Genomic DNA, 18266 nt, shown 5'->3' on the forward strand with positions numbered 1-18266 from the left:
TCTAAATCATCAGTGGCATTCTCTAGAGCCCTTAATGTTGGCTCCCGCTAAGAGATGTGCTCAGAGTAACAAGAGCAGAGGAGGGCTTTCTTCAGCTGGCACTTCTCCTGTAATCAGGAGGAATGAGCTCTCTTTCTCTTGTGGTTTTCTACAGTCCTTTACAATTTAATCAAAAGATTAACTACGCACTACATGCTCTTTCTAAATGGGTTTTTAATGTCTAGTTAATTCTGAGCAAGGTAGGCCCAGTTCCCATTTACACTTGGGACATTTTTGTATAATTGGCCGTTCTTACGGGGCCTCAGTGTAAGTGAGAACCAGGTCCACTAAAAATAATGAGCAGAACCTGAGTAAAGTTAACCTTATAAGTGTTGCCTGATCTCCCAGTTGCTCCAGTGGGGTATTAGGTTGAGGTACTTTCACTTTAAAGCCTACAGCGTCTTTACAAGAACAGTAAACATAATCCTGAGATAAATTTAATTGAAGGAGTTCAAATAAAAGAAAACATGATTTAATTTTCTCTATTATTGTTTAGTTCAAATATCTAGCCTCTTACAGATGCTGAGCTGTAGAAGTGTAGACCTAGAGTCCCATGGGTGTCTCTTCCTTACCGTTATTGTAAGGTTGCCAGAGCCTGAACCGTGTTGCGTTGCTTTGGGCTGCATAGGGCAGAGGAACGTTAATAAAGAGAACATCTGTAGTCTGCGTGAAGTAAAACTCATCTATCAGGTGCCAAGTGATGCCACCGTTGACAGAATATTGCAGCAGGATGGAATGAGACCTCTCAGGGGTGCCTGGAGCAGAGAGGACATGCATTTAAATTCATTACAATCTGATTGTAAAAAGCACTAGCCCAAAAACACTTTTTCAGTTGTAAATACAATTAGGGTACTGTGACATCTACTATGGAGTGTGGGCTTCTTTTAACAGTAGCTTAAGCTGTTGAGATGTTGTATGTGTGTTCTACATATACATCTTCCTGTGCTTTCCCTTGCTTGTCTGCCTGCAAAATGCTAATGAATTAGGAGCTAAATTTACATTGCTGTTCTTTACATGTACAGTCACAATTAATTACTTAGATGAGAAGCTGTCTCAGTGTTAGAATCTTTTAGACTGGAGCAAACCATCTCCTTCTACCAAAGACATTTTTCAGTAACTCAATATTTATGTGCTTGTTTCTCCCAGGTACCAGTGATTATCATCCGTACCTGTAGCACCCACAGGTAAAGACACAGTCCTTATCTTCACAAATTCATAGTCCATGGCCCCAGCTGCAGACACTAGTATGTACATGTTCATGCCCAGAAATTATATAATTGATGCAAAATGCTGAGTATCTTTATTAGCATGTTTTAACAACAACAATGCAGTATTCTGTTCTTTAAGCTGGGCCTAAAAATCAGTGGTGAAATTGAGAGTAAAATTTGTTTTTTCTGACTACCAGTTCCTCCTTTTTTTTTACTTTAAAGAGTTAATAAAACTGTAAAGAGTTAACAAAGGCTCTTTAACAGCCCTAGCTATAAACCTGTGCTGACTAGAACCCAGCGCTCACACTTGATGCTGGTTACCCTGTACAAACTCAGACCCTAGTGTATGCTTGGTCCATGCCTGACTTGTTAAACAGGAACATCAGCATCTGAGTGATGGTATCTCTGAGCTGAGTTCTCACTCAAAAAATTTGTACTCTCCACTCCCTTTGTAGTGTGGCACAGTGATGGCATGTCCCCAAACACTCGGTCTGAGGGCAGGAACTAGCATCAAAAAAGCACTAAAGGACAGTTTCTTCATCCCTGCCTCGTTGTGCATTACTGTACAAGTTTCTCCCAGATTCTGTTCCTAAATTAACCAAATTTGCTCAAGCCAAAGTGCCTGGGGTGTGTGCTCCTGCTCCACTGTGCTCCAGCACAGTCTCTTTTCAATCACTGCATGTGGAACAGAGCAGGAAGGAAACATTTGCAGTCAGGAGCTGATTTCAGCTTATCTGTGGCAATTACTGATAAACAACATGCTTCTCTTAATGCTTACAGCTTAGAGAGGTGCCCAGCTATATTAATTTGTGTTCACTTTTAGGGAACTTCCTTTGGACTGAGTCCTGGATCTAGGCCTAGGGCTAGCAAGACATATAGATTCAATGAGAAAAGATTTCTCTTTGAGTTTCATTGCATAACCTATTGTGGGTCAACTGTCAAAGCCTTGAGCCTTTGGCTATTTCTGCCTTTCAGAATGATAGATTTACTCATTGTATTTTTAAATATTTTGCCAAGGATCATATGTAGAAATATTTCTGAGGCATAGTTTTTTAAAAGAAGTCTTCAAAAAGATTTTGCTTTTAAACATGAAATATCTGGTATGTTGTTGTTTTGGGGCATGCTATGTTTCTGGCTGTTATTGTTTTCTCTCTTTTCCATAAAGTACTTAAACAATAGCAATAAGTAGCCAGATATATATGATTAAATGCCTATTAAAAGGAATGAAACTTAATTCAGAAAGAGCTACATTTTTACTTGCCCGTATAGAGATTTGGCTAAGATACTTATTTAGGAAAAGAGAGTAGTTCAAAACTATTTTCATGCTGTCCTTTGGCAAATGGCGAGTCAGTTAAGGTCCAGTCCCAGAGTCCTGAGCTTCTCACAGAAGCTATGAACATATTCCACCAAAGGGAGAGGAGTTTTTGTATGTTGAGAGTTCAGCCTGGAAGTACCAGTTCTACAAGCAATGCTGGGAAAAAAACTTCTGAAATGCATGGGAGTGACTCAAACCCTCAACAAGGTTAGTGGTTCTCCTCTATGCCACTCCTCACTTGGATAAAATTACTTGCAAAGCCAGAGATGGAAGGGGTTTGAAGCAGGATAAGATGGAATCATTGGCTTGAAAATACTTGCACTAGAGAAACTGTTTCAGTGTTATGATGCCAATGTGTAAATTTGGCTTGCAAAGTCTATTCTTTGTACACAGTTATATAGAATTACAAAGTTTTAGTGGTCTCTAAGATACCTTCTAGGAAGTCAAACACTAGGTGCTTTTAATGCAGTGCACTGAAGCTTGAAAATGAAAACTCTGGTTCCTTATCAGTCCCTTGAAGAATCTACTATAGTCACCATTTTATGACTTAAAAAACTGATAATTTTTTTTTCCCACCAACATACTCCAAAATCTGTAAAAGATCTTGAGCTATTTTTTTTTTCCTCTGCTCAAAGACTGTACTAGCTGTGCTGCTTGTGATACCACCTCAGTTTACTTTTTTCTTGGGAACTGTACAGACAGCCATGTAGGCTGGTGGCCAGGCAGGGATGATGCAGAATCTCAAACAAGTTCCCATACTATCTACCATAAACTAAAGATCATGTACATTGAAGCTTAAAATGTAAATCCATATCCTTTTCTGTGATGCTACTATGTATGAATAAAGCTAGAGAAGTGAGAGGAAGTCAACAGTGATCTTACCTTTGGCGATAAATTTAAAAGAAAATTGGATGTACACGGTATTAGTACAGTCTAGATCTCTTGAAACAAGCATTCTCAGTCCTTCCTGCAAATAGAGAATACATACTGTGAATTTCAGTTGCCGTTACTGAAGGTGCTCTGCAGCTCACTATTGTCTGTTACTGACTGCTGGTGGCAGCAAGATACATAATTCTCTGACCCACACCTTCTCCCAGGCAGAAAATGGGGGTGGTAATAGCCTTGGCAAAATGAGCCATAGTAACTGAAAAGGCAAATATGGGTGTGTGTCATCACCAGAAGCACAGCTGCCTGATCAGGTACAGACATAGGTACAGCTCATTCAGTTCAGTACAGATCTGATCCGCAAGCACTGACTCAGACATTGAGTCCAAGCTTGTATGTTCTTTTTTTTTTTTTTTTTTTGGCAAATTGTATAGTAGCCAAACACCCTAATTTCCAAGCAGGAAGACTCCTCTCTTTTCTGTGCCTCAAAAAAATGTTTGCACAAATATCTTCTTCCGGGGTAACCTGTTGACTTAGAGCAGTAAGGAAAGGGAGAAGACAGGAAACCTCATCGTGACCCCTAAGTTCCTGTCCATCTCTACAGATGAGCTCAATGTTGTCTGGATCCTGAGGCCAGAGCTGGTCCCTGTTCTGCAGAGATCTGGCAAACCACCTCTCAGAGCTTCCCCCTTTCTCAGACCCATTCCCCCAGGGGAACAACCTGCAGAAACAACCAATACAAGTTTTAGACAATTCGCATCTTGTGACTAATAATTTAAATGATCTAAAGAGTTTGAACTTGAAACAAGGCTTTGCAAATAAATATTTCTAAAAAATCAATTTGTACAGCAAACACTGCTTTGTATTTTTTGGGACACCTGAATTCACAGTGTCAAATGAAGACTTATATGTGAGCTTAAAATTTATCTGCTTATGTGGCAAAAAGTCTTTCTGTTATATGCTTTGTTGAAAAACTAAGAAGTTCAGAAAATATGATATTTCATGTTTTTTTTTTAACCTGTAATTAACAAAAAAAAAAACAACTTCAAAATGATAGAAATAAATAAGACAGGCTAACTACATAAACATTGATTACATAGATTACAATGCTGACTAATTTGTGCTATTCAGAATACTCAAAAGCCAATCAGGACATTTCAAGACACAAACCCAATTGATTGAAATGTGTACCATATTTTCAAATCATTCACTTGGCCTCATGAATCTCAGCTGCAGAGTATCATTCTTTTCCTTTGATGGTTAAGAAGGAATTTATACCACAAATGAAAGTAATAGCCAACAAACAGATGAAACTCATTTGTTCATAAAAAAACAATTGTAACAAACATGTTGCATATTTAGGGCAGGAAAAGACAAGAAAAAAGAAAATGTAAAATTCTAGCTTAAAGACTTTGACATAAACATATGGGGGGAACAACAGCAGTTTTTACTTTCTGATTTTAACTCTACTGTTTTTTATTAATGTTTTCAATGTAAGGAGTCTCTCACCCCTTTAAAAATGAGAGCTGTTCCAGACTTGATGGTGTCACCATTCAGGTTTCCCCTCTCAGCACCGTAGACCTCAGGCCAAAGGTCTGGATGCAAGTTACCATTGAAATCATCCTTTAGGACAGATGGCAGAGGAATGACAGGGACACAGTGCGGACCACCAAAGCCTCTGTCACACCTAGCAACAAATGAGAAGGAAAGATGTTATCCATCTGGCCTAGAAAAAACACAACATTCTTTCTGTGAAGCAGATTAAGCAGGTTGCTACTTACACACAACGACCTGCATCACAGATCCCATGGCCTGAACACATCCAGGGGCACCCTGTAGCCAGGACCACATTGTCAATAGCCCAAGAATCAACACCAGAAGCATAGTTGTACTGAATCCATCTGAACCGTGTTCGAGGAGAGCTAGAAAAAACAGAGTTCATGTATTTCAGGCTTCAAAATATTTGCTTCACAAAGTGCTAAATAACAAAGAAAATCCCACAGAATTCAGGAGGAGAAAAGCATATCAATAAGCACGACCCCTTGTATTTAGCAAATTCATATTCCATTTGAAACTGGAAGTTTCAATTTCTCAGGTTAGGTTCTAGGCAAAATTCCAGCAGACTCTAAGGGAAGGTGCCCAAAGTGAGAACTGAGAAACAACATTCCTTTGACTCTTGCTGGTCAGCAAAGTGGTTGAGTACAAACTGTGAGCTATAGCTCCATGTGTTCCTAGCAGAGTTAAAATAAGATAATTGCTTCAGTAAAATAGGAAGTAATGAAAGTTTGTTTATATTAAGTGTTGTATAAAGAAAAAACAATGCTTACGTATGTTCATATATATGTATAACAATATATGAATAGATACACAAACAAGCAGGCACATACATAGTGCTGTGATCACTGACTGCCTTGTTATCCTCAGATAATGAAAATATTTTGGGAAAAAATCTATCACAATGCTATGGGTTAGATCACCTTGCATTTGTTCAGGCAAGTAAATATGGTGCAGACCACATAGAAATGCCCTCAGAACTTTGATATTAGGATCAGGTTATCATGATATTTGTGAAGAAGATTCTTTGGAAGAAGATGTATGATCCTCTGGAGTGAAGTATGGAATCAGAAACCAAGATGTGAACTCCACTGCTGGTTCATTTACTATGTGTCCATTTTTACTACCTTATTATCTGGGAGGTGAAATGTACAGAGGTAATATATAGAGTACTTTAGAGAATTACAGAACTATACAGAATAATGGTAAACAATATCATTGTCCACTGTTACTTCTAAACTAGAACATGGTTTTATTCAGAGGGACAGATGCCAGCATATCTGCCACATCCATTTACAACCACGCAGTATCACTAGGAAGCAGACAGAAAACTCCTCCCAGTGAAAAGGATGGAGGTGGCACATCCAGTAACATGCGTTTTGACTTCCTGAATGCCACAACTAACATAGCTAAATGTTGGATGGTAACCTATAGGGAATGACAAAAAATACTTTTATCTGAAAGTATGGGTCAGGACATTAATTCTTGCTTCTTATTGGGTAAATGTTAGAAAAGCTTAGTATAGCAGTCCTGTTCTTGCTGTCATAGATTGTAGGCAGGACTTAAGAATTCAGTCATCCATAGTTGTTACTTTGTTACATTCCTGCAGTTCATATTATAACTGATGAAATATTTTGAAGAGAAATTTAAAATTCTGATGGTGTGACAACATACATTTAATAATTTAAAAGACATCCAGAACATTCCCAAGCTGGAGGATGTTTGCTCAAATTAGATCAGCAACATCTCTATCATGCTAACCAGCCAGAAGAACGGTGCTCACTTTGTTGAGGGTGGGAGGTAGACTGTAATTCTCTTCCAGTTTTGGAACCTTTCTGAAGTGTAGACGGAGCTCTCGGTGTAGTGCTGACAGCCAATGGTTGGAGGGACACACTCCTCTGTTACCAGGTGCCAGTCTCTCCCGTTGTTTAAAGAATACTGCAGGTGAATGCTATGGGAATTGCTGTACGGCTTGCTGCAACCCATACTCAGCTCAAACTGCAAGAAAGTGGAGGTTGATACATGGAAGTCCCAAGTCTCAGCATAACGAGGTTTTCCTAAGAAAGAGGAAAACAACAAAAAAGGTGTACCTTATACATATGCTTTCAGTACTGGCATTCAAATTTGTTGTCTGTATTTTCACCTTTTTTCAGTCTTCTCTTCCCTGCAGATGACTATATGCCTGAATTTGTCTATACCTCCCAACTTGTAAAAACTTGACCCATAAATAATTTATAAAATAAACTCATAAAAATGTAGTGGTTTGGTGACACATACCAATGTTTTCACTGAACATCAGGGCTGTATCCATAGACAGGCAGTCGACGTCTACTTGACCTCCTTGTATTCTGTACCAGCTTGCTTGTAAATCCACAGTTCCATCAAATTTATCCTGGAAGCCAGTCTGAGAGCTGTCATTCATCCCTATAAGGACATCGTCCAAAGCCCACTGGGCTGAATGCTTCCCTATAAAAACCAGAAAGGGCAGGTTAGTGGAGTCCCTGTAAGTTGTTTTTTATCCTGTGTTGACCCAGTGAGCAGCGCTCAGTCACGTTGACTGAGCAGTGTTAAACAAGACTAAAACACTGCTCAAGGATGAACCTGGGCTCTAGAGTATGTTTCTATTTCAGATAAACACAAGTATTTCCACTCTTCACTTCTCAAGCTTCAGTGCTTTTGTCATCATATGCTCTCCCTGTGTTTGAATGAGACGTGCCCTGAAACTGGGGATTTTCAGTTTGTGGGTCACTGCCGTTCCCCACAGCTAAACTGAAAAGGCCTCTGTTTAGTTCACAAAGTATCTTTTGTATGGAAGAGGATAGTACACAAAGAAAAAAGTTGAAGGCTCTTGATATAGGTGATATTCATAGAAGTGCTCTTCAGCGCCTTCCTGGAAACCTCCCGTCTCTTGCTCTCCAGCCTATAGGTGTCTCATTTCACCACCACCTCCAGCCCATCTCTCCAGCCCTTCATTTCAATTCACCTTTCTACTGGCATGTTGAAAATGCCATCTTACGATCACTGCCCTCCCAGGAGAAGAAGGGAAATCTCAGCAGTAAATTGTGAGCTCATGGTGGTGTGCCAGGACTTTTGTCTTGCCATTGTAAGGAATGTGGGTTATGGTGATGGGGCCACTTTGCACTGCGTTATGGCAGAGAGAGGACAGTCTATGAAGGAGCTAACAGCTGTAATAAAGAGTGGTTGTCACCTATGGGTTCTGGTGTGGAAGCTGGTATTTCAACCTCCAGTCATAAACTCTCCCTCCTACTGGGAGCCGCAGGACTGCCATCAGGTCGTCCTAGAGTGACCACTCTCAGAAGAGGTAGATGTCGTCCAGGTGCACCAGAGCAAGCGGCCATGGGCTGGACACAGGTAGGGAGCAACAGATCTGACATTGCAACACCCACCAATGCAAATGACCATGGCAGAATGATGGTCTGTGGTGGACCAGCTGCTGCTCAGCATTTTTTCCAAATGAACTGGCTTCTTAACTAAATCACATCCCTCTTGCCTTGTCTACTCCCCTGCCTAGTGAGGACAATTAACTGCAGCACATACATTGTAAGAAAATGTGCAACTAAAAACCAGCCATCAAAGTGATAAATGATATCCAAGAAGCTGTATGCCGTAATTACCTGAATGTAAGCTGTGTGCTTGCCTCCCCAGGGAATTGCTGTTAAAATGTACTTTGCTGTATTTCTGAATATCACTTTACATTTCCTGCAGGTGACCAGGAGTTGCTGCCTCACACAAAGGTGAGACAGTTAATCAGGACATAGTGGTAACATGCCCCCATGCAGGGTGGGAGCTCTCACAGTGGCTGCAGGTATTGGTCAGCACCAGGATCTTACTTTCAGCTGAGAATGTGGTAAGTGGCTAAGTGGGCTCTAGAGGTTCTGCAGATGGCAGGGGAGCAGGGTGCTGAGACATCAGAAATAGCAGGGCACGGAGGTCCTGTTTTGGAGCGTGGTGTTATTAAGACAGTGAGGTGGGAACCACCAGGTAGGCAGATTCAAGGCCAAGTTATGACCTCTTCCAAAACAGAGAAAAACCAAGATAAAGTGTGTAAGCCATTTTTTTAACAGGTCACTCTGTTCTCAGGTAAATTCTCTAATCTTATTTAGGCTTTTCTGTATAATATTCTTTCCCCTCCCTTCCGTTATCTCTCAGCATCTTTGTCTTAAATTTAGCTCTTAAACAATTTTGAGCCCACTATTCTGTATGGTGCTATAAAAGAAAATCACGTCTGCAGTGTGACTGGGGAAAGCCTAGATATGCTCTTACAGCACCCAGCTGTTCACCATACCATGTTTTTGGTAAGCTAAGGTTTCTGCAGAATGTGTCCATGCTGAGAAGCATGGACATATGGGTTGTGTAAAGGTGCTGAATGAATTTTTAGGACGGATTGCTTACCGTGTTGTGGCTGCCACCAGCGGAAGGCCGTGGCGGGAGTTTTGGCCTCCCGAGGTAAGTCTATCGAAACAACCTGGGGTTCTAGGTATGACATGAAGTCCAGCTCTCGCAGCAAATGCCAGGTGATCCCATTGTCATTTGTGTATTGAACAACAAGCCCTATATTTAACATTAAGAGAGGCAGTTAGTCTGACCATACAGAGCAAAGGGGGACAATTCTTCATCATGTTCTCAGGAGCTGCCAACCCTTGTCCAATGCATGTGACTTTTGGCATCTTCCCTACCTTTTTGGCATCTCCTGGTCCAGGAGCATTTTGTGGATGAAGTCCTGCTGCAAAGGTGGGCTCACCAGCTGCCACACGTTATCTTGATTGTCTTCACCAAACTCAAGGGATCAAATCTTTTACAACCTCAGTGAAACTAATGCTTGTATCACAGAAATGATAGGAATAATGTGACTTCCTACACAGAGTCAGTATTTATTTCATGCTCAGTATCCTTGCAGTTTGCACAGGGTGCTATGTTATGATTCTGATAGCTGGGCTCCCAATAGGGGTAGTTCACAATGCTCATGCTATCTATGCAAGCTCACAGCATCCTTAAAAGTTAATTATTGTAGTATTTAGATAGTCTTTGTATGGCAAATACTAGGACATAGAGGAATTGTGAAGTCACTCATGAACTCATCAAAGGGGATAATACAAGGAATGTATACTTATATACTTATGTATATTTCTTCTTTTAAAGGTCTTTTATACTTTTGTATGTTCAAAGATAATGGATTTGCTTGTGTCTTATACTGGTGCAAATGAGAGAAGAATCAAACCCTCAGTGTAATCTGTGCTGTAAGATGACAGTTCTAAGTCAATATCAATATAAATGCCATATATCAGGAAACAGTCCACTGATGTTAAGTGGTTTATACTGAGAGGAAAATGAAGTTTTCTCATCTACTAGATGTCACTGGTCGGTCTTCATGCAACTAGATCACTTTGCATCGGGAGTCTGCTCCCAAAACTCTGCGGATCCTTCCCAAACACAAATACCCCCCACCCAGATAAACATAAGCATGTGGGTGAAATACGAGAAGTCACAGCTGGGAGAGATTAATTTCTTTAGAATAAATGTATTTTTAACTGCAGCTTTATAATTTTGGATTTCTGGTAAATTATGCATGAGCTTGGGTTGCAAGGCAATCTTTTGTTGGACCCACTGGTGTAGTTATGAAGCTGAAGAAGTTTTCAGACATGCAACTCCTCCTCAGACTAGAATTAGAGGTTGACGACTTTATGCTGAAGTCAAATTTTATTCCTTTTATTTCAGATCTGAAGAAAGTCCTGTGTGCTTGTAAATTTAGTTGTTTTGACACTATTAAGTAGTCTAATAAAAGCCATTATGACTCATCTTGTAAATGTTGGCGTTCTTAAGTTATCACAGCTCCAACAGTTGCTTCTGCTGATAGATCACTATTAGGTTTGGTGGAATTATGAATACAAATGAGGAACAAAAATAAATAGTTTTCTGACCATTTATTAAAATTGAAGAGGTAATTGATTTATGCTAAAAATAAAACAATCTTTTTGATTTTGTAAGGCAGTAAAAGGCAAAAACACTGTAGAAGACCTGAACTCCAAAAAACATATAGAGAAAAAGGGCTTTACCTTCATTCCTGGATCTTGGTCTGTTGCAGGAGTTACCAACAGCCTTGCTTCCAATTTGTACATAAAATTGAACTAGCCTGTTAAAAAAATTAGAGTAGAAGAGTGATTATATTCTGATAGCACAAGATCAGCCAGGATAATTCTCCTCTTTTCACTAATGTGGCATTTTCAGTTAGGTCATTATTCTCATTATTCCAGGCCTATTGATCAGGTAATGTTCCCAGTGAAATCAAGAACGGCCATAGTAAACAGTGGATGACCCAAGACAGAAGAAGGTCATATGGTTTACTGATCCTGTGCCTTATAAATGTATTGTTGGACAGAACTGGAAAAATTTAGCAGTTCCTTCTTTCACACAAAGGTGTAAAATCTCCAAAGCAGGCATTCTACTCCTTACATCAGATATTACCGTGACCTCTTGTAACTGGAAATTGGTTTAAGCTTTAAAATATAATATTAGAGTTTTAAAAACATTATTGTATCCTCAGTAAACCACAAATCCCTTTTAATCCTTAAATTGTTGATGCAAACAGTTTTCAGTGAAGAGTATTCATGGGACATTTTGTGAAGTAGACCCTTTGATTTTGAACCTATGCATTTTGACTTCATTGAATATCCTCTTGTTCTCATGTCATGAGACAGGGAAAAACAAGTTCCTGATCTGCCTTTCTTGCAACATTCCCTGTAGTCAGTGGTTTTATCACTTCCCTACTTTCTCTTCTTGCTTTCTACTGTAAACCATGGCAACCTTTTCATCTGTCTCTCTGCATGAAAGTTTTTGCACATCCTCAGTTTTTCCTGTAACCATTTTCTGCAGCCTTTCTAAAGCCGCAGGATCCCTTTGAGTCAGCGTTGCTGATTTTGTTGTCAGATCATGCTGGAACACCCCTATTTAGCTCTATTTGAATTAATAATTATGCCATTCTTGTGCTCCAAAATATTGCTATTTTTTTCCTAATGTACGGTAATGTCCTGATATCCTTGTTGAACTGATATTTTTAATTGTGACTCTGTGGTGTCTGAGCAGGTTATATTTTGTCTTATATGTGCACTATTGGGCTATATAAGAGCAATTAATTTCAATTAATGTCCTGCTGCTCACTCAGCAAATTTCACTGCCTGTCTCCTACATTCATCTGAGTCTTATCCGGTCGTAACTAAAGAGCATTGAGATGTCTGAGAATGTCATGTCACTCTCAACTACACCTTCTTCACAGGCTGTCTGCACTGCACACCCAAAACAGTGCCTGAACAGAGCAAGGAACTCGGACTTGTCCCCACGATAAATTTTTGCTTTTTGGTGATGTTGTTTGCTTTCTTATTATGTAGCCAGGTTTTGATTTAGGATGATGCCTGCCTGTTGTGTTATGACTATTGGAGTACTTGCTCATGTGATGTATTTGGAAAGCAACTGCTTGTCCCCTGTGGTGAGGGGTGTCCTCACAAAGCACACACGGTGAGGTGGGGTGTTGCCAAACAGGGGTGTGGGGCACAAAACCACAGGAAACAAGGCGTCATTAATTCCACTGCTTATAGATAACTTCTTTGCTTTAAAAACTAATGTTTAGGTTAATTTGTGTCTCTGTGTGAAAAAGTAAGGCTTGATTTGCCACTGAAATAAGTCCCCACAAGGATAGCTCTTTTTGCTTTAGGGGATTTGGTCCTAATTTGTTGTGACATCAGTAAAATCACAGCCAAGCCACAAGACTACAGCCAAAACTAGTACTACACAGACAGAATTCCAATTTCCCTCATCTACTGCTACATACATGTCATGATCCTCTTCTGATTCTAAATACAACCACACTTTAGTTCTGTCATTAAAGTTTGTATCTCCTATCTGAGAAGTTTTCTATATCCATAGGGACTAGGACAAAACAGAATATACTCACCAGTGTCTCTTACAATACAACCCTATAGGGAGCTCAAGAATAGACACAGTATTACACTGTTTAGCCAGGTAGGTCCTATTGTTTGCTGCAGCTCTGTTGTCTGAGGCAGTATTCAGGCAATAAAACACTAGACAATGGTCTCAGAGGTGAAAAGATTTACAGTCCTATGATTAAATTGTCTTTTACGTTCGCCAAACATAAAGACTGGTAAAAAGCAAAAGGAGAAGACAAAATCCTCTCTGCAGAAGGGTGAATCAGCCCATCTGATCTTTAATTGTTTTACCCAGAACATCTCTCTGGGATGGTTGAACAGTCATTAGAAATGGAGTCTGCAATGCAGACGGCAGCCAAGTCAGCTAACAAGCCAGATGTCACCACTGAGGAAAAAAAAAATTTAAAAAAAATCCATGTTTTTTTATCTAGCTGCCAGGTAGGCACTGTGTGCAAATGTTTTCACTGAGCAGAGAGCAAAGAGTGTCATAATGGACAGGTCATCAAAATGGGAGGCAGTAACTCCCAAAATTCAGTAACCAAGATGCATCCAGGTATCATATTTTCAGTCAGGAGGATGGAAATCATTGGCTTCAGGGAGCAGGCTTTAGTTTTAGATGCACTTAACGTCACACCTGAGTTTGGCAGTGCCCTGTTGGGTTGCTTCCCTGAGCAGCACCATGCACCTTGGGCTGGCAAGTCTCAACCACTTTGAAGCAGAATGAACCGGGAGCACCGAGTCCCCATGGACCCTGCTCCTCTGGGAAGAGAAGGGGGAAGAGGGAAGAGTCTTTCTACTGCTTACAAAAAAAAAAGAACAAAAATTCTTTACATTCCTTCCATAAAACTTTACATGCAAAAAGCTGTAACTGAAGTAAGATGGTAGGGAACACGCATAGGTAGATCTGCAGGAATTCAGAATGAAAATAAAACTTTAATGCCTTGCAATATTTTTCAGTTTCTTGCTCTACCATGCCTGACTTAATGAAACAAGATCTTAAAGGGTCTGGGGAAACACAATCAACCTGAAATATAAGAAGCTTAAAAATCTACTGCAGGAATTTCAGCCTTCCTATTCAGAACACTCAATCCACGTATCTAATGACACATCTTTCAAGGTATATTTTCCTGCTGTTTACTCAGTCATCAAAACCCCCCAACCAAAAAAAACCCACAAAAATAAAAGATAACTGCAGGGGCTAAGATGACCCTTAATAAGATAACTAAATTCTATGCAAGGCATTATTGAATGCAAAAAGTAATACCAAAATGGGAAAAATTCTTCCCACTAATTCCCTCTTTCAAATGACATTAATTTTAGCTCAAATAATGGAAAAAAAAACTTTCTACACTGAGGAATTATTTTCTTTTTAGGGTATGGGTCTTTCATTTAAAGCCTCACTCTCTCACAAACTTAGTCTGCCGTTACTTCTGGTAAAAAGAGAACCAATTAATGGTTTCAAACCTTAAACATTACAGATGGTCTCAAACATTAAAGTGGGATGCACCTATTCTAAGCAAGGTGTCTGAAGCTGAATGTCTAAGTTTTATGCAGTCAACACAGATTGCCTTACAATTAATGAAAAAAAATACATGCTTCCAGAAGACAAAGCACTGGCCTTTCCTAGACCCTATTTTAGGATTGGTTGCATTGCCCTTTTGAAGCATCTATTCTCTCCTGTGAATATAAAAGCAGCTTGGGGTAATTGCTGTAGTCTAAGAAGTCCATGTTCTGTTCAAGCAGCGTGAGGTGGATACTACACCTGAGCACACACGTGTCTGAAGAAACCGAAAAATCAATGTTGGCCCCATTTGTGTTTGAGACGGCCAGTGTGTTTGTTCTGTTTAGCAAATAGACCAGGGGTGAGGCTTCAAGCTTGAATTGTTCAGGGAAGTTAAGCTGCTCACTGTGATGACTATAGAAAAAATTAAACACTGATTTATTTTGACAAATTGATCTGTTGCAGTAGGAGAACAGCTGACATGATAAGCATGTGCTCAGAAGAGGGATCTTAGTTGCTCTTACCAGGTGTCTGGCCTGGCCATTACATATGTTGTTAGGGCAGTTTTAAGATGCCAGATGACAATATTCACATACAAAACAGAAGCGGTAATAGATTAAAGAAGTCAAGAAAGAGCATTGCACAGAATTTTAAAACAACTTCTGGCTTTTAGAATGTTGCAAACTCTATAAAAATGGAAAGCTATAAATATGAACGTAAAAGTGGTTTCAAAGTAATCTGAAAGCTAAAGAAAATCCTTTTCTTTTACAAAAAGATTTTTCCAGGAAAGGAGTAACTCAAAAGTACTCTTTGAGTATAGATTTCCAGATGATGTTGTTACTTCCAATATTATATTTCACAGGGTTAATGAGACAAGATTTTAAAAGACAGTGGAACAGAAGGGAAGTGCTCAGATCCTCCCAGAGTTCCAATGCAAACATGTACTTGTCCAAAATGTATTTGTCAAACAATTAATTAATTTAATTATTAAGTAATTTACATAATTATACAAATAATTCATGTATCTGTCAGAGGAGAATTTGTCAGACACGCAGGGGACAGAGGAAAGGCAGCTGGTGCTGTGCTGCTCTGTGTCAGGGAGCAGCTAAGGATGTCCCCAAACCTGCAGCACCCCTAAGGACCATCACTTGCCTGAGCTAGAGAGTGATAGCAGGAACTTGTGGCCAGTCTTTGCTGAGTGATCCCACAAATCAAATAATGCAGCAAATCGTGGCATTACTTAGTCATGGAGCAGTATTTGTCAAGAGAAATATCGCCTATTAAGCTAACTGATATAATTGCAAGGTGGGCAGGGTTTCATATATGTGATCCCTCATGAGACTGGACAAAGCAGCAGCAAACTCCAGGCTAAATGACGGTTAGAATTAACAGCCCTTCGTTTATCCTAATTACAATAATCAATTAGACAATTTGAGAGAAAAAGGATAATTGCTACCAGCAGAGCAGGATTCTGTGGTAATAGAGAGATGAAGGCTTGTTAGCCTCTTGGCTACACAGAAACAATTCACATTCTGTTTTTTTACACTTCTGACAAGCGGACTAATTCACAACATCTGGCAAGTAAACAATAGCTCATCCCTACATAATTGCCATCCCTGCAACTCAACACAGCTGGGGGAAGACCCCACCTTCTGCTTGTCCATCTAGAATACAATGCAAACCATCTTCTGATAAAGAGTTAGTATTTTTTATGCTGCTATTCCACTGTTTCTATCTTAAGTATTCTTTCTGAGGAAAAGGAAAAAGTAGCCCAGAACAATCAAAAAAGTAATATATCTGCCTTTTAAGATTTCTTGTACAGGTTCCAATTACCTGAAAAGCCTTTCCCACCTTCTCACATCTACACATGTAATAGAGGAGAGGAGACAACATGAATGCACAGAAATTTGTGAGAAGCAGTACTGAGGACTGACCTGATATTTGTGGTGTCCAGGGGAACAGTCCTCGCCTCTCTTTTGCCAGGTCCATTGAAGTACAGAGATCTTCCGTCGCTGAGCATGCCACAGCCTGTCCCAGCCTGACCTCCTGTTATCTTGTACCAGAGAGGGCTTAGCTTCCTCTCAAACCTGTCGAACATCTCACTGTGATTAGGCACATTAGACACGCAGGTTCCGTGAGACACTTCAAGAAAAGAAGAAAATATATAGGGGAGATGCTTTGGTGAGACTGTGCTGAACAGAGAAAAGGTCAGATACAGCACATTGGCAGATGGTTCTCTTGCAGTCACATATGAGAAAGTACCAGGCTTTTCTTAGAAAATGCCCTGGTGACAGGATTGTACCTTTTCAAACCCGCTTTACAAAATTTTTGTAGGCAGAATAATCCCTCTTCCTCTAAAGAGGTGGCTTATTTCACTAGGTGAGAACCAGCTGTGCTTTATGTTGATAAGGCATTTTATGTACACAGATATTCTCCTTTTATTTAGTGTTAAATTGAACAAAAGATATTAGCTTTTTTGCTTTGCTGGTGTAGGGGGTTGAAAAGCGTGCAGCGTACAACTGGTTGGGTCAATGATTTTTTTTTTTTTTCTTATTTGGTTTGATTTTGGGGGGTTTGTTTTGGTATTTCAGCATAAAAGCCCCTGAAACCACAAGTGAGCAGAATTTTCCACAGAAAGGCCTGTCAGAACATATGTTCCCTCCTGGTCCCATGCCATCTGATGGCCAGGGGACTGAAAAACAGAAGCAGTTCTTTTGAAGATGATCCAAAGGCTTTTAAGCAGACTTTTTAGTTTATAATACTTTTGTTTTCTCTTTTATCGATAGTCCCTTCCCATTCACACAGAAAGGCAACATTCAGAGATCATGGTTGCCAGTAACGTTACCAGTGTCTGCTGCCTTCAGCTGCTCTGTTTTGCCTGTGCTGAATTTTATTTAACAAAATGAAAAGATTCTTGCTGGCAGCCCATGAAATTCTTGCCATCATATATTCTTCTGGAATATTGGAGAAGAAAAACAAGATGCTAGCTTTACAGTTGTGACTCAGCCAATGCTTACACTAATCCTACCTAAAAAAGGGCTGTCTTACCTGTGTAGCCAAGATCACAGAAGCAGACCCCCGAGACGCAGTCCCCGTGACCATTGCAGTAGTTGGGGCAAGGCTCAGAAATGTAAACGCCATCTAAGCCAAATGGGGGCACGCTTTTGTGGGAGCTGCTCTCCTGGATCCAGCGGAATCGGGTCTTACTGTAGAGAAATAATGACAAAGAACACGCTAGTAATATTTCTGGCTTCAGTAGCAACTGCTCCTTGTTTAAGACTATAAGGAGCTTTTCCTAAATTAGTCCTTTGCAAATAAGATGCAAAGGGATGCCTGGAAAATATTTCTGACACGCTACATTTTGTGCAACTTCACTTAAGGATGTTTTTGCAGCTTTTTTGGATGTATTTTGACTTCTGCTATTTCTCTGGCCTGTATCCACCAGTGTAGTGTAAAGAACAGATACATGCTTTTATCAAGAAGAGAGAATGATTAGATGTGACTCTGAAGATGCCTTTCATTGCTCAGTTCTACCATTTCTTACAGTACTTAGGAACTTAATAGTGATAGTGATGCCAAGTTTATTACAAGATTGTATGATTCTGAGTAAAAAGCTTTCAAGCGATTTGAATGCAAGAAAAATCATCCCCAAATCATTCTGTGTCTAAAAACAATGGCAACTAATGTATCCTACAGGACATGTGGACAGAAATACTAAGTTTTTATTCTTGGATGACAACATGAAATTTGTGGAAAACAGTGATCTAACCCTTAACTTGTATGATTGAAACTCCTCCAGGGACTTC

General features: G+C 39.8%; 1 protein-coding gene across 1 annotated transcript in view; it reads right to left on the reverse strand.

Moving 5' to 3' along the window:
* The window catches only part of RELN (reelin), a gene marked incomplete at its 5' end in the record, with an annotated part of 111570 nt that overhangs the window by 46329 nt on the left and 46975 nt on the right, over nt 1–18266 (reverse strand). Inside the window, 10 exons of the mRNA XM_008936202.1 lie at nt 612–794; nt 3445–3529; nt 4957–5134; nt 5229–5369; nt 6785–7058; nt 7279–7467; nt 9415–9573; nt 11076–11152; nt 16395–16602; nt 17509–17666. Of these exons, the coding sequence (XP_008934450.1) occupies nt 612–794; nt 3445–3529; nt 4957–5134; nt 5229–5369; nt 6785–7058; nt 7279–7467; nt 9415–9573; nt 11076–11152; nt 16395–16602; nt 17509–17666 (1652 nt within the window). The remainder of the gene's footprint in view (nt 1–611; nt 795–3444; nt 3530–4956; nt 5135–5228; nt 5370–6784; nt 7059–7278; nt 7468–9414; nt 9574–11075; nt 11153–16394; nt 16603–17508; nt 17667–18266) is intronic.

This window comes from Merops nubicus, unplaced genomic scaffold (assembly GCF_000691845.1).
Source record: "Merops nubicus isolate BGI_N331 unplaced genomic scaffold, ASM69184v1 scaffold18422, whole genome shotgun sequence".
Lineage (NCBI taxonomy): Eukaryota > Metazoa > Chordata > Aves > Coraciiformes > Meropidae > Merops > Merops nubicus.